The sequence below is a fragment of the Artemia sp. Qi Xiang Cuo genome, chromosome 2, assembly GCF_049724085.1.
Source record: "Artemia sp. Qi Xiang Cuo chromosome 2, ASM4972408v1, whole genome shotgun sequence".
Taxonomy (NCBI): domain Eukaryota; kingdom Metazoa; phylum Arthropoda; class Branchiopoda; order Anostraca; family Artemiidae; genus Artemia; species Artemia sp. Qi Xiang Cuo.
This window is the reverse complement of record NC_142795.1, coordinates 48,133,869-48,147,245: the sequence shown is the minus strand read 5'-3', so window position 1 is coordinate 48,147,245 and position 13,377 is coordinate 48,133,869. Positions and strand designations below refer to the sequence as shown.

At 35.7% G+C, this 13,377-nt stretch overlaps 1 protein-coding gene across 2 annotated transcripts in view; it reads right to left on the bottom strand.

Moving 5' to 3' along the window:
- Positions 1–4,472: 4,472 nt before the first annotated feature.
- Positions 4,473–13,377, bottom strand: part of LOC148955303 (uncharacterized) — a 63,777-nt gene continuing 54,872 nt past the window's right edge. Inside the window, exons 3-4 of one of the 2 annotated variants that reach the window (XM_089108143.1) lie at positions 6,958–7,036; positions 4,473–4,767 (exon numbers count right to left, since the gene is read on the bottom strand). In XM_089108143.1, the coding sequence (XP_088964269.1) occupies positions 4,595–4,767; positions 6,958–7,036 (252 nt within the window). In that variant the 3' untranslated portion in view covers positions 4,473–4,594. The remainder of the gene's footprint in view (positions 4,768–6,957; positions 7,037–13,377) is intronic. The other variant, XM_089108142.1, reaches the window with a different exon arrangement.

Below are 13,377 nucleotides of genomic sequence, written 5' to 3'. Positions count from 1 at the left end.
AGCTTTAAAAGAGGCATAATTCTAAAACTTGACAATAATAAAGATTACCTAGTTCAATAATTTAACCGTGTTTCTTCATAAAATGACTAAGTTTCCTTCAATATATCTTCATCTAATTAAAATTCAATATTAACTGGATTTTTGTAGGTATTTCTTAGCTCAATTTCACATTGTTCATTATTCTTTTTGACACGACGGCCAAATCGAGAATGACCCAAATCAAAAATTTCAAGGATCACCATGCATATTTCTAGAAAAATTCTTACGTTCTCACATTAGAATTTTTCCATCCGACAGCACTCGTCTTGGATTTTTGTTCTTCCTGTTACGTTGCAGGTCAATTTCTATCACAGAGAACAATCAGTAATTTGGCTCAGACACAAAATCTTAAGCCTCGTTTTTATTTGAGGTTTTACGGACAAACCAGATTTAGTACAGCACCGAAAGGGAGGAAAAAACATCTCTAAATTTGTAGTAGTTCTGTCGTTTAAAGTTTGGTTTCATTTTCCATTGTAATATTTTTCCGCTTCAGCTTTCTTTTCTAGATTTATAGTAGTTTCGGCTTGTTTAAGTTTGAAATCGTCTTTAATCCAATTACTTGTTCTCATAACCTTTAAATTCACTCTTTGGTTTCAATGTTAAAACGTTTTTTTTGTATATATTTAAACTCATTAAAGCAAGACATATTTTATTGTTTCACATTAAAATTTTCTTCATGGGCCTAACGAAAGCTAGGTAACCAGCAATTATAATGATGAAATCAGGATTAGTAGGAATCAATATTCTTGTGGTGGTGCTGAACCAGAAAACAGCCAATTCCAATAGAGTGGTGCTGCGTTTTATTACTTACTTTTTGAAATCCTCAGTTGAATATATCAATTATATTATAATGAAACCAAATTATCACTTCAGATGAGTGTTGTTTTATGTTCCTTCCTTTGCCGTTGACAGGAAACTGAAATTGATTCAAATGTATGACCGTAAGGATAGACTTTGAAAAAGATTAATTAAAAAAACTTTTTCCACAAAATAAGTTTTTCAAAGAAAGGTAAAGAACTCCATTAAACAAAAACTGAGCAAAAATAAAATCAAATAATATGTCAAGCGTGAAACTACCACAAATCAGCATCGATAAATAAATGAAACCCAAAACGAACAGAAATTACAATAAATAACCGAGTCAAACTCAAAACGAGCAAAAATTAACACAAGTTGGGCTCAGAACCCCTATGCCTTCCCAAGGCCAGAACATAATTTGCACTTTACTGAAAAAAATATAAATGTCTTTACATTTATAACTTTAATAAATCAAATAATATTAACATTTTGATTACTACATATCAGTATATGTATATTAAACTGACAATGCACATTCATTTGTATTTTTTCAGTAAAGTGCAAATTCTGTTCTGGCCTTGGGAAGGCATAGGGCCAGAACATAATATGTTCTGGATTTGTGGTAGTTTCACGCTTGGTAGATTATTTGATTTTATTTTTGCTCATTTTTTTTTTAATGGAGTTCTTTACTTTTCTTTGAAACACTTATTTTGTGGAAAGTTTTTTAAATTAATTTATGTTCGTTTATAGTGACATAGTCTTTTCAGGGAAAAAGAAAATAATACTTTAAATCGTTTCTTTTTTTTAAGACTTTATAGTTTGGCCTGCTATTTGTATACTGGAGAAAAATTTTCAGCAATTTTTAACAACATACACCCTTTTAAAAATCTGGACACAAATAGTAGCGTTTAATTTAGTTTCATAACTCCTCTAGTTGACCTGAAATCGAATACTTGATGCCATTCGCAAAAAAAATCTGTTTACTTACTTTGATAGCTTGGATACAATTACGCTATTTTGATTTGGTTAAATTTTAAGAGCAGAAGTAGCCCTGAAAGTTTGAACATAATACCCTTAGTCGTTTTTGGGATACTGCTGAGATGCCTTTTTGGGAATTAGCATTAACACAGTGCATTTTGATTTAATCTTAAGGCAACATTCAGTTTTGAACATAATGGGCAAATGGGTGGGTGGGCGTGGGAGGCGGATTAGTTGCCCTCCAATCACTTTCGACTACTTAAAAGGGCATCAGCCCTTTCTATTTTCAATCGAATGAGCCCTTTTCGAAGTTCCTAAGACTGCTCCTTCGATACAAAGTGCCCTGGTCTAAACAACAACAACAAAAAGTAGCACATTATACCCGCATCGATCTTTAGTATAAAAATATCAAACCTTCCAATTAATTTCGACTATTAGAAACGGCACTAGGCTTTTCGATTTCCAATCGAATGAGCCCTTTTTGAGTTTCTATGACAACACTTTCTATAAACACCTTATATGCCCATAGGGCATAAATTACAACCCTTACCCTAAGGGCTGCTAGAGTGGTTGTCATCCTCTAAGACCTAATTTCCAGAACTTTCAACTACGTTCAACAAAATGTCTATCTCAACATTTTGATTGGATGTGTTTGGGGAAATGGTGGGCGTGAAAAGGGCGTTAATTACTCTCCAATCACTTTCAACTATTAAAAAAGGCACTAACCCTTTCAATTTCCAACCAAACGAGCCCTTTTGAAGTTTCTACGACAACGCTTTCAATAAAAACCTTATATATCCCCAGGGGAATAACTTACAACCCTTGCCCTGAGGGCTGGGGGGGGGTGTCCTTCTCAGAGACCTAATTTCCAGAACTTTCTACTACGTTGAACAAAATGGCTATCTGAAAATTTAGAGTGGATGTGTTCGGAGGAATGGTGGGCGTTAGAGGGGGGTTACTTGCCCTCAAATCGATTACGAATATTAAAAAGGGCACTAGCCCTTTCTAGTTCCAATTGAATGAGCCCTTTTTGAAGTTTTTACAACATCGCTTTCTGTAAAAACCTTATATGCCTCCAGGGCATCTCTTACAATCCTTGCCCTGAGGACTGTGGGGTGGGAGGGATTGTCATCCTTAAAGACCTAATTTCCAAAACTTTCAAGTACATTGAATAAAATGGCTATCTAAAAATTTTGATTTGAAGTATTTGGGGAAAAGGTGGGCGTGAGAGCGGGGTTAGTTGCCCTCAAATCACTTTCGACTATTAAAAAGGGCACTATCCCTTTGAATTTCCAATCGAATGAGCTTTTTTTCAAGTTTCTGTGACAAAGATTTGACACAAACCCTATATCCCCCCAGGGAATAACTTATAACCCTTGCCCTGAAGACTGTCGGGGGAATGTCCTATTCAAAGGTATAATTTCATGAACCTTAAACTGCTTGGAACAAAATGGCTATCTCAAAATTTTAATTGGATGTGTTTGGGGAAATGGTGGGCACGGAAGGGGTGTTAGTTGCCTTCCACTCACTTTCGACTATTAAAAAGGGCGATAGCCATTTCAATTTCCAGTCGAATGAGCCCTTTTTGAAGTATCTACGACAACGCGTTCTATAAAAATCTTATATGCCCCCAGGGCATAACTTACAACCCTTGCCCTGAGGGCTGTGGGGGGGGGGTCATCCTCAGACACCCAATTTCCAAAAGTTGGGCAAAAGGTGGGCAGCAGAGGGGGGTTAGTTGTCTTCCACTCACTTTCGACTATTAAAAAGGGTACTAGCCCTTCGAATTTCCAATCGAATGAGCCCTTTTTGAAGTTTCTACGACAACACTTTCTATAAAAACCTTATATGCCCCCAGGGCATAACTTACAGCCCTTGCCCTGAGGGCTGTGGGGGAGTGCCCACCTCAAAAAATAATTTCTATCCGGAAATCAACTACGCTGAACAAAATGGCTATCTAAAAATTTTTATTGGATGTATTTAAGGAAAAAGTAGGTGTTAGAAGGGGGTTAGTTGCTCTCAAATCACATTCGACTATTAAAAAGGGCACTAGCCACTTCAATTTCCAATCGAGTGAGCCTTTTTTGAAGTTTCTACGACAACGCGTTCTATAAAACCTTATATGCCCCCAGGGTATAATTTAAAACTCTTGCCCTGAGGGCTGTGGGGGAGGTTGTCATCCTCAAAGACCTAATTTCCAGAACTTTCAACTACGTTGAACAAAATGGTTATCTTAAAGTTTTGATGGTGGGCGTGGAAGGAGTGTTTGCTGCCTTCCAATCACTTTTCGACTATTAAAAAGGGCACTAGCCGTTCCTATTTCCAATCGAATGAGCACTTTTCGAAGTTTCTACGACAACTCCTTCGATACGAAGTGCCCTGGTATCGAAAAAAAAAAAAAAAAAAAAAAAAAAAAAAAATTGTGCAAACATCATTCTTACTTAGGCAGCACAATTACAATGCCTACGATAAAATTCCCTGTTTCTTATTAAATCAGAGCATTTTTGTTATCTCAGGAAGAATACGAAATGGAATGTAAGTGCATTAATGAATAGAATGCAGAACGCAAACATACTATAACACAAAACATAATATGTCGTTAAAAATAATTGTATATACATAATGATGCAGATCGTACACACAAACACACACACAAATATATATATATATACATATATATATATATATATATATATATATATATATATATATATATATATATATATATATATGTAAGGCCTCTGTTTCACAAAACTTAATCTGTTAGAACAATTTACAATCACTCAACCATAAATCTGGGTTTTGATCTTGGAACGTTGTGTCCATCTTTCCAAAGAAGGGGTATGCCATGAAACATCATTCCTTTCAGTGACTTAGCTTTAATTTTCACTGACGGTTTTGTTGGATATTCTATTACAGGAAGCTGACTAGGAAGTTTAACAAACTCCAGATCTGAAAAAGTTGAGTATGGAAATGAGTATTTTTCATACAAGGTAGCAGATTTTGAACAGACATATTTCTTCAATTTTTCTTCAAGAGAGTTCTTTAATTTTGAATGGACAAAAGTGACTCCTATAGTGACAAAAGAATAGTTAAATTCCAAAGACGTAAATTGCCAGAAAAGGGTAATGAAAGTAAAAGAACATCAAGATGGCCCAAAGATAATTTAGAGGACAATAGCAGCACCATTTCACCAAAATATAGGAACGGGGCAAGGATTTTTTGAAATGAAAATGTAAATTATCTATGAGGGGGCAATTGTCCCCCCCTATATAGCACCGCAGGAAGGATTCTGCTCAACGATCTAAGAATATGAGACAATGATACTTCCAAAAGGGATTTCCCAAAGAATGGTGCAGCATGTTTGTAAATCATTGAGAAAATGGCCACTCAACAGCGGGGTCCCGAGTTTCTGACCGGTCCAAGTCAGCTTAAGCGCTTTGTACGGACTTAAGAAGATGCATTAGTCATTGACCTGCGGTGGTGGAATTCATTGCTTTTCTTGATGCTATAACAATCTAAATGATTTAAATAACATTGTAATTGCAATATGGAACGTTACAACATTGAAAGACAACTATCGTGTGAACTTTTTGATAAAAAGGGTGTTCTCTATTATTCTTTACGTTAAAAATCTATTACAAATCGTCAGCTCGAACTTTTTGAACCGTATATAAAAGAAACTTTCTACTTTTGAAAATAAAGTCAATATATACAATTGCATTGTCTATTTGAAGAATGAACGGTCAGCCCACAATTTTTAAAACGTACATAATTAGAGTCAAGATCAAAATAAACTTTTTTACTTTTCGTCAATGAAAAAAAAAAAAAATAATAAAAAAAAAGGAATCGTCTATTTAAGGAATTTGAAACTTTAAATCCAAAGAGGAAAACTCCCACTAAACTTAACATCTTGCACATAAGGCTCCAATCCGCTATTTTCCATTTTGTACCATTTTGTACGAAAACTGCGAGAAAACATGACTTAATTTTTTTTTCCATATTCTATTGCTTAAACTACGCGGAATCTCTTGCAGGTGTGATGAGTATATACCTGCTAATATTTAGGGGCCTAGTCTACACATTATGCAGTTATATCTGCAAATGTGCTGCTTCGATAAGGATCCACTAGAGGACCGACAAGGTACAATGTTTCGTTTTAAGCCACAATACACGCCAATTTTTTCTTAGTTTATAACATAAAATAAGCTAGATTATTTGCAGGCATGATGGGTATATACCTTTTGACATTTAAGGACCTAGTCTACACATTATGCAGTTGGAAACACTTCTGCAAATGTGCCGCTTCGATAATGATCCACTAGAGGTCCAACAAGACACGACATCTCATTTTAGAGCACAATAGATGTCCCTTTCCCCCCTCTTTTTCAATATTCTGTGATTTTATTAAACCTTGTAAAAAAAAATTGCTGGATTACAATATAACACAAAATAAAGTTTTAGCAAAATTGTTTTCTATTTTAAAAGACTCCTTGCTTTACAATTAAATATTCTTGCCAATTCAGCAAGTTTATCTCCATGATTTTATAGTACTGCTGGTGGTCAAGCATCCAGTGTCTTTTTTTCTTAAGTTGGTTTTTTCCTCTTTTAACTGTTTATTTTAAGGTATACTCTGATGAACTCACCGTAAACATCAGATTCATCAAGAATTGTTGACTAGATAATTAAATCGAGATATTGACCAAACATATAATTTCGATAAAATAAATAATTGAACAATGTTAAATAATAATTTCCCTGAAATAAATTCAAGAAGAACATGTGACACAATTTATAAAAAAAAGAAGTTAAACTAGCGTTTTCTTTTAACCCAGTATTAAGCAATTTACACATTCAACTAGTTGGGCCTAAAACATACTTACAGCTAAAAAAAAAACAGAATGATCCAATATTAGAGCCATCTGTATATATATGGAAACTGTGTATAATAAGGTCCTCTGTCAAACTGCCATACCTTAACCATTCAAAATAGGACACTGTATATTGATAAGATTAAATCTCAAATAATGAAATATCAACTGACATAGGTTAGTCCTACCTTCCCCCTCCACATATCATTCCTAGATCCGCTTATGATGAAGTAAATTTACCTTTACAGAAGGTATCAAAATAAGTACTTGCCTTTCAAAATTTCATGCACATCATGTCCAAATGGAATATCTTTGTTTTTACTCTGAATGGAGAGATTTATCCAATTACACTAGAAGAAAACACATAATCGTTGGAGGAACTCAAAAGATATGTAATACACAAGCAAAGAGAATTACGATAATAAACATATCTTTCGCCAATAGTTCTTTACGTAATAAGCAATAAGGGACACCATTTGGCAGAAACTAGATGGGAACAGAGGACAGAGACAAATGCCTTGGCCAGAAACTATCTTAATATTTGGACAATACTTTTTTCCACAGTTTCTGTTGGAAGGTGGCCCCAAAAGGTGTGTTTAAAGAGCCCAAGAAGCAAAGCCCTATATAAGTGAATCAATTTAAAAACATTTAAATCCAAAATGGGTCAAAATGAGACCCAAAATGGGTTTCATTTAAACCCAAAATTGGCAGAAATAAGGTCATAAAAAATGGACAGAAAAAAAAAGTTCAAGAAAATTCATGCCAAATATAAAACAACATGCACTGATATTCTAAAAGAATTCTAAAAGGAGTAGAATTAAAATGATCGATCAAGTCAAACTTGAAATGAACAATGAACTGCTACAACCAGGAGTAGAGCTAACACCTCCTATATCAAACAGTTCGTGGTAACGAACTGTAAATAAGGAGCGACCCGGCTCAATGGTAACCGAAACTCTAGAAAACGGGTTTTTGATGCCAATAGATACATCAAAAGAATCAGATTTCAATGCTGATTTCAAATATATGACTTTCACCAAGTTTAGTCCTACCCATCAAAAGTTACGCACCTGAGAAAATTTGGCTGATTTTCGAAAAAAGGGGGAAAGACCCCTTAGAAGTTATAGAACCTTGATTAAAATCACACCATCATATTCAGCGTATCAGAGAGCCCTACTGCAGAGGTTTCAAGCGCCTATCTACAAAAATGTGGAATTTTGCATTTTTTGCCAGAAGAAAGATCACGGACGCGTGTTTATTTATTTTTTTTTTCCCAGGGGTGATCGTATCGACCCAGTAGTACCTAGAATATCGTGGGAGGACACATTGGATCGGAAATTAAAAGTTCTAGTGTCCTTTTTAAGTGACCAAAAAAATGGAGGGCAACTAGGCCTCCTCCCACGCTCATTTCTTTCCCAAAGTCACCTGATAAAAATTTTGAGATAGCCATTTTGTTCAGCATGGTTGTAAATATGATAAATATGTCCTTTAGGATGACTTAATCCCCCGAAGTCCCCGGGGGGAGGGCTGAAAGTTATGAACTTTGCCCAATGTTAACATATAGTATTGGTTATTAGGAAGTATACAGACGTTTTCAGGGGGGATTTTTTCTGGTATAAGGGGGGTGGGTGGGTTGGGGGTTATTTGGGAAGATCTTTACAAGAAGGAAGTGTTCATGTGGTAAGGGACCTTGCTATAAAGGGGGCGTCGGATTTCCCATCATTATCTAAAAAAAAGATCAGAAAGTAAATGTAAAAAAAAACAAGTTTTACCAAGAAAAATAAGTAGTAAAATAAAAAATTAAAACGCACAGAAAAATATTACTTGTATGATTGTGTTAGCACTCTAGTCAGTACCCCGCTCTTTAAGCCAAAGATTTTTTAGTAGCCTACTTTCATAAGAGCTATTCATTCTAAATAACGGTCTTTGTGATTAAGGGGTCATTTTTAAAGAATTGGAAAAAAAATTCGATCTTTAGATTAAAGAGCGAGGTATTGACTAGTAGGCCAGCCCCCTGATATAGGTATTTAAAAATATATGAATGTAAAAGTTCGTTACGTAAGTTAATTCGTAAGTTACGTATATTTATTACTAATAAAAACGTTCGTAAATAAAATTAAACAAGTTTCGAGAAAGCCATTTAACCAAATAAAAGTAAAATTAATATGCAAATTTTGTTGTAATTATTCATGTACGGTGAGCCAGAATCAAAACCTGCATCAATTCAAAAACGTTCAAAAATTAAATAAAAAAAAAGTTTTTTTTTAACTGAAAGTAAGGAACGACGTTAAAACTTAAAACGAACAGAATTTATTCCGTATATGAAAGAGGCTGTCCCCACCTCAACGCGTCGCTCTTTACGCTAAAGTTTGACTTTCTCACAACTCTTATTTTTTTAAACAATAAAAAACTTTAGCGTAAAGAGCGAGGCACTGAGGAGGGGACAGCCCCTTTCATATACAGAATAATTTTTGTTCGTTTTAAGTTTTAACGTCGTTCCTTACTTTCAGTTAAAAAAACTAGTTTTTTTTTTATTTAATCTTCTATAGACCAGAGTTTCGTGGCGCTTTATTAAAAACAAATTACATGTATATTTTGAGCAGGGCGTTTTTTAGTGTCAAAACATCAATAGCAACACAACAGAATTTTCATCAGAAGGTTAATCAAGGTTTTCAAATAGGAATAGCGCTGTTTACCCCCCCCCCCTTCCGAACGCACACCCTCCCTCTAAGTTCCTTTAAACGGCTTGAGTGTTATTTGTGTTTTATTGAAAACAGTAATTATTTTCAACAATATCGTCTTTACTTGTCAGAACATTAACGAACGCAACAAAAATCGCCGTGATAACCGATATTACTGGAAATAAGAAATGAAGTTAATGATATTAATTTCAGAAAGTCTCAACAAATTTTGATTTCTCAATGCTACAAGCACAAAATGGAAAATATTCAGACAAAATCAAATAAACTTTGTTTTCAGAATGGCGCAAATGATGCCCTGGTCTTAAGAAGGCCTGGGGGGAGGTAGGCCTGCTCCAGTTTGTGGTAATTTCTTTTCGTTTTAAGGCGAGCTGATCATTAATTAATTTTAATTTCTGTTCACTTTTGGATTCATTTATTCATCAATAGCAGTATCTACTATCGTTATTCTTGACGTGATAACTCATCGTGATAACAGTACCAAATCACCTGAGGCCTACACATGCTCCTCCTCCATCCCAATCTATTCAAAGCCTCCCTCTTCACACCCTCCCAAGAAATTCCCATTTCCTATAAATCTTTTTTTTATGACGTCCTCCCACCCCAACCGCGGACCTCCTGCTTTCCGTTTAGCTCTAAATGGTTGGCCAAAAAGGAGAATTTTTGGCAATCTGCCATCCTTCATCCGCACAACGTGCTCTAGCCATCTCAACTGTTCTCTCATTATACCCCTAGAAAGAGTGATTGAACGACACTTTTCATACAGCCTAATGTTTGAAATACAGTCAGTCAGCCAGGTATCCAGAACAATCCACAGGCAATTTCTCTGGAAAACATCTAGCAAATCTTCATCCGCTTTTTGAAGCGCCCTTGCTTCAGAACCACATTTGACTACCGTCTCCAATATTCTAATCTTGTTTTGCAGACTTATCTTCCTATTCTTCCAAACTTTTTTTGTAACTGTGAAAAAAAAACACCTTGAGCCTTTACTATTCTACTTTTAACATCTTCACTGCTCCCACCGTCTTTACTAATAATACTACCAAGGTAAGTGAAGCTGTCAATCTGATTAATCCTTTCGTTAACCAACATCACCTTTTCATCTTCACTTATTCCTAGCCTTAGTGACTTAGTCTTCTTAACATTTATTCCAGCTTATTTTAGCACTTTAAACTCGCAAAACCTCTAAAAGTTCATTCATTTGGCTCATACTTTCATCTAGGATGCTTAAATCATCAGCATAATCAAAGTCCAGGAGTTTTTCCTCCCCATTTGATTCCATGGTCCATTGCCTTTCCTGTGCTTCTTAAGACAAAATCCATGAAAATGATCCATATAAAGAGGGATAGAACACAACCCTGATTAATTCCTAATTTAATACGAAACCAGCTGCTAACCTCATTTCTTACCTTAACCACAGCAGTGTTATCCTCGTACATAGCACTAATCACTTTAATGTTTTGTCTGGTATACACTACAAGGATAAGACCTTTTCTAAAGCTCTTCTATTAACAGAATCGATCGCTTGCTCATAATCTATAAAACTGAGGATCAAAGGTGTTTGATGACTCAGGCACATCTCAATTATTAACCTGAGTGTGAAAATTCGGTCGATACATCCTCTACCCTTTCTAAAATCACACTGTTCTTCTCTTAAAACTTTATCTACGGCATCTCTCAGTCTAAAAAGTATCATATCACTAAGTAATTTGCTACCTATAGAGACCAGCCAAATGCCTCGATAATTACCACACTCACTCTTATCACCTTTCTTATAGAGTGGTTTAATTAAAGTTTTCCTAAAATCACAAGGTACTTCCCCTTTTTCAAAAACCATATTCTTAATCTTTAGTAGCTTATTTCTAACCTCAGAACCACCATATTTAAGAAACTCATTTACCACACTATCATCATCTGGGGTCTTATCATTTTTTAATCCTTTTAGTACTGTCGCTAATTCTCCTCACAAAACAAATCTTTCTTCACATCCAAGGTATCAGAAACTTTTTCATTTACCTCTATATCTTTTCCTGCAACTCTATCTTGGTTTGGTATATTCTCAAAATGTTCTGTCCATCTCTCTTTAACTCTTTCAATATCACTAATTGTGGCCCCGTTCTTATCTTTAACTGGGACAAGCCAAGGTTGACTACTCCCTCTCAATTTATTAACATGCCAGTACAGTATTTTACTATTATCCCGTCTAGCTGCATCTTCCAGATCCTCGTCAATTTTATCCATGGCCTCCACTTCACACCTCCTTAGTTCATAGTTTAATGCTTTCTCCATTTTCTTCACATTCCTTTTGTTTTCATTTGATCTTTCAACCCGAAAATTTTTGAACATGCCCCTTCTCCTGTCCACTAAACATACAGCCCTACAAGTCTTTCCATCTACGTTACTAACTTTCTTACCTAAGACACCATCAGCAACTTCAAATCAGCAACAAATTTATTTCCTAAAATTATTCCATCAATCTTCCACGTTGTCAAATTTTAAACTCTCCAATTTAGTGTTCAACTATTCCTGTAAAGTTTCTCTCAAATTCTCATCCTGGAGTCTACCGACATCCTAATTTCCTCTGAGGTAGTTACTTTTCAAAAATTTCAGCTTTAAATTAATCCTCACTACCAGATTGTGATCTTTACTTTTAGCATCAATAACAGCACTCCTATATACCCTAGTATCTTGTATTGATCCTGCCATTCTTCGCTTTAAAATAACCTAATCAATAAGGTTTGCTGTCTTACCATCACGTCAATATCATGTTAACTTATAACACCGTAATGGTTATAACTAAATTGTTATACCTACAAAATTGCTACAAAGTCTGTAGCCATTACTGTTTCTTTTCTTACACCAAATTTACCTAGGCTAGGATGCCATCTATCCCTGTTTCTTCCGAGCTGAGCGTTAAAATCCCCTAATAAAAACACCATATTTCTACCTGGGACCCAGTCTATTTGCTCCTGTAACTGTAACTAAAATCCTTTTGAGTCACTAGTATCTCCGTCAGTCGATTCTACAGGGGCATATTGTACTATAACTGATATCCTGGGCTTTTTAGTCACAAAATGAGCGATTAGTATTCTACTATTAATACCTTACCAGCCTAAACACGACTTGGCAGCTTCCTTATTCATCATGAGCCCTGCTCCCTGTCTATGTACCCCATCTTTCTTACCTGAGTAAACAAATTCTATATCACCTAATTTCATGCTTCGTACCCCTGGGATATGAGTTTCTGAAACTCACAATAAGTCGAATTCAAATCGTCTGAATTCGTCAGTCAAAATATAGATACGACGGTCATTTTTTGACATCGTAACATTCCAAGTTCCAATTTTGATATTCTTTAAATCATTAAAATTATTTCGGCCTCAGGAAAGCAATGATCCCGGATAAAAGTGTAGGAAGGGAATCAACTCATCTTCTTAAGTTTAAGCCAGCTCTTCTCAACATATCAAGCTTAAGCCGGCTTAGAACCGGACAGCAAGAAGTCCCTGGGACCTCCAGAATGAATGGTTGCTCTTCTATCAATTGGCGATGCTCTTCTATCAATTGGCGATGCTCTTCTATCAACAAGAGTTGAAATCCTGCACAGACAATCTCAAGCCTATCACCTCCGACTCATTATATATTCATGCCGACAAATATTATACTACTACGGGGAGGCAACCCATAGTAGATAAATTAGCTAGGAAGACATTTTTCAGCCTGAAAACGCCCACCAAAACAGACCAAGCACAGAAGATTTATCCTTTAATCAGAATTCTGTGTCGTTTACCAGGCTATAATTTCCTCAAGGGTCACCACCCCTCAAGTGGAAATAGAGTTGACTTCAAGGTCCCCAGTCTTGCAGGTACCCCGAAAGGGTCGAGGCAGCCCTTTGCAGAGGCCGTTGTCCATATAATCTTAGCCCATCCATCACAAAGGATATGAGTGTTCGATGGGACAGCACTCTTACCGTGATATAAATATGTTGTGCCCGG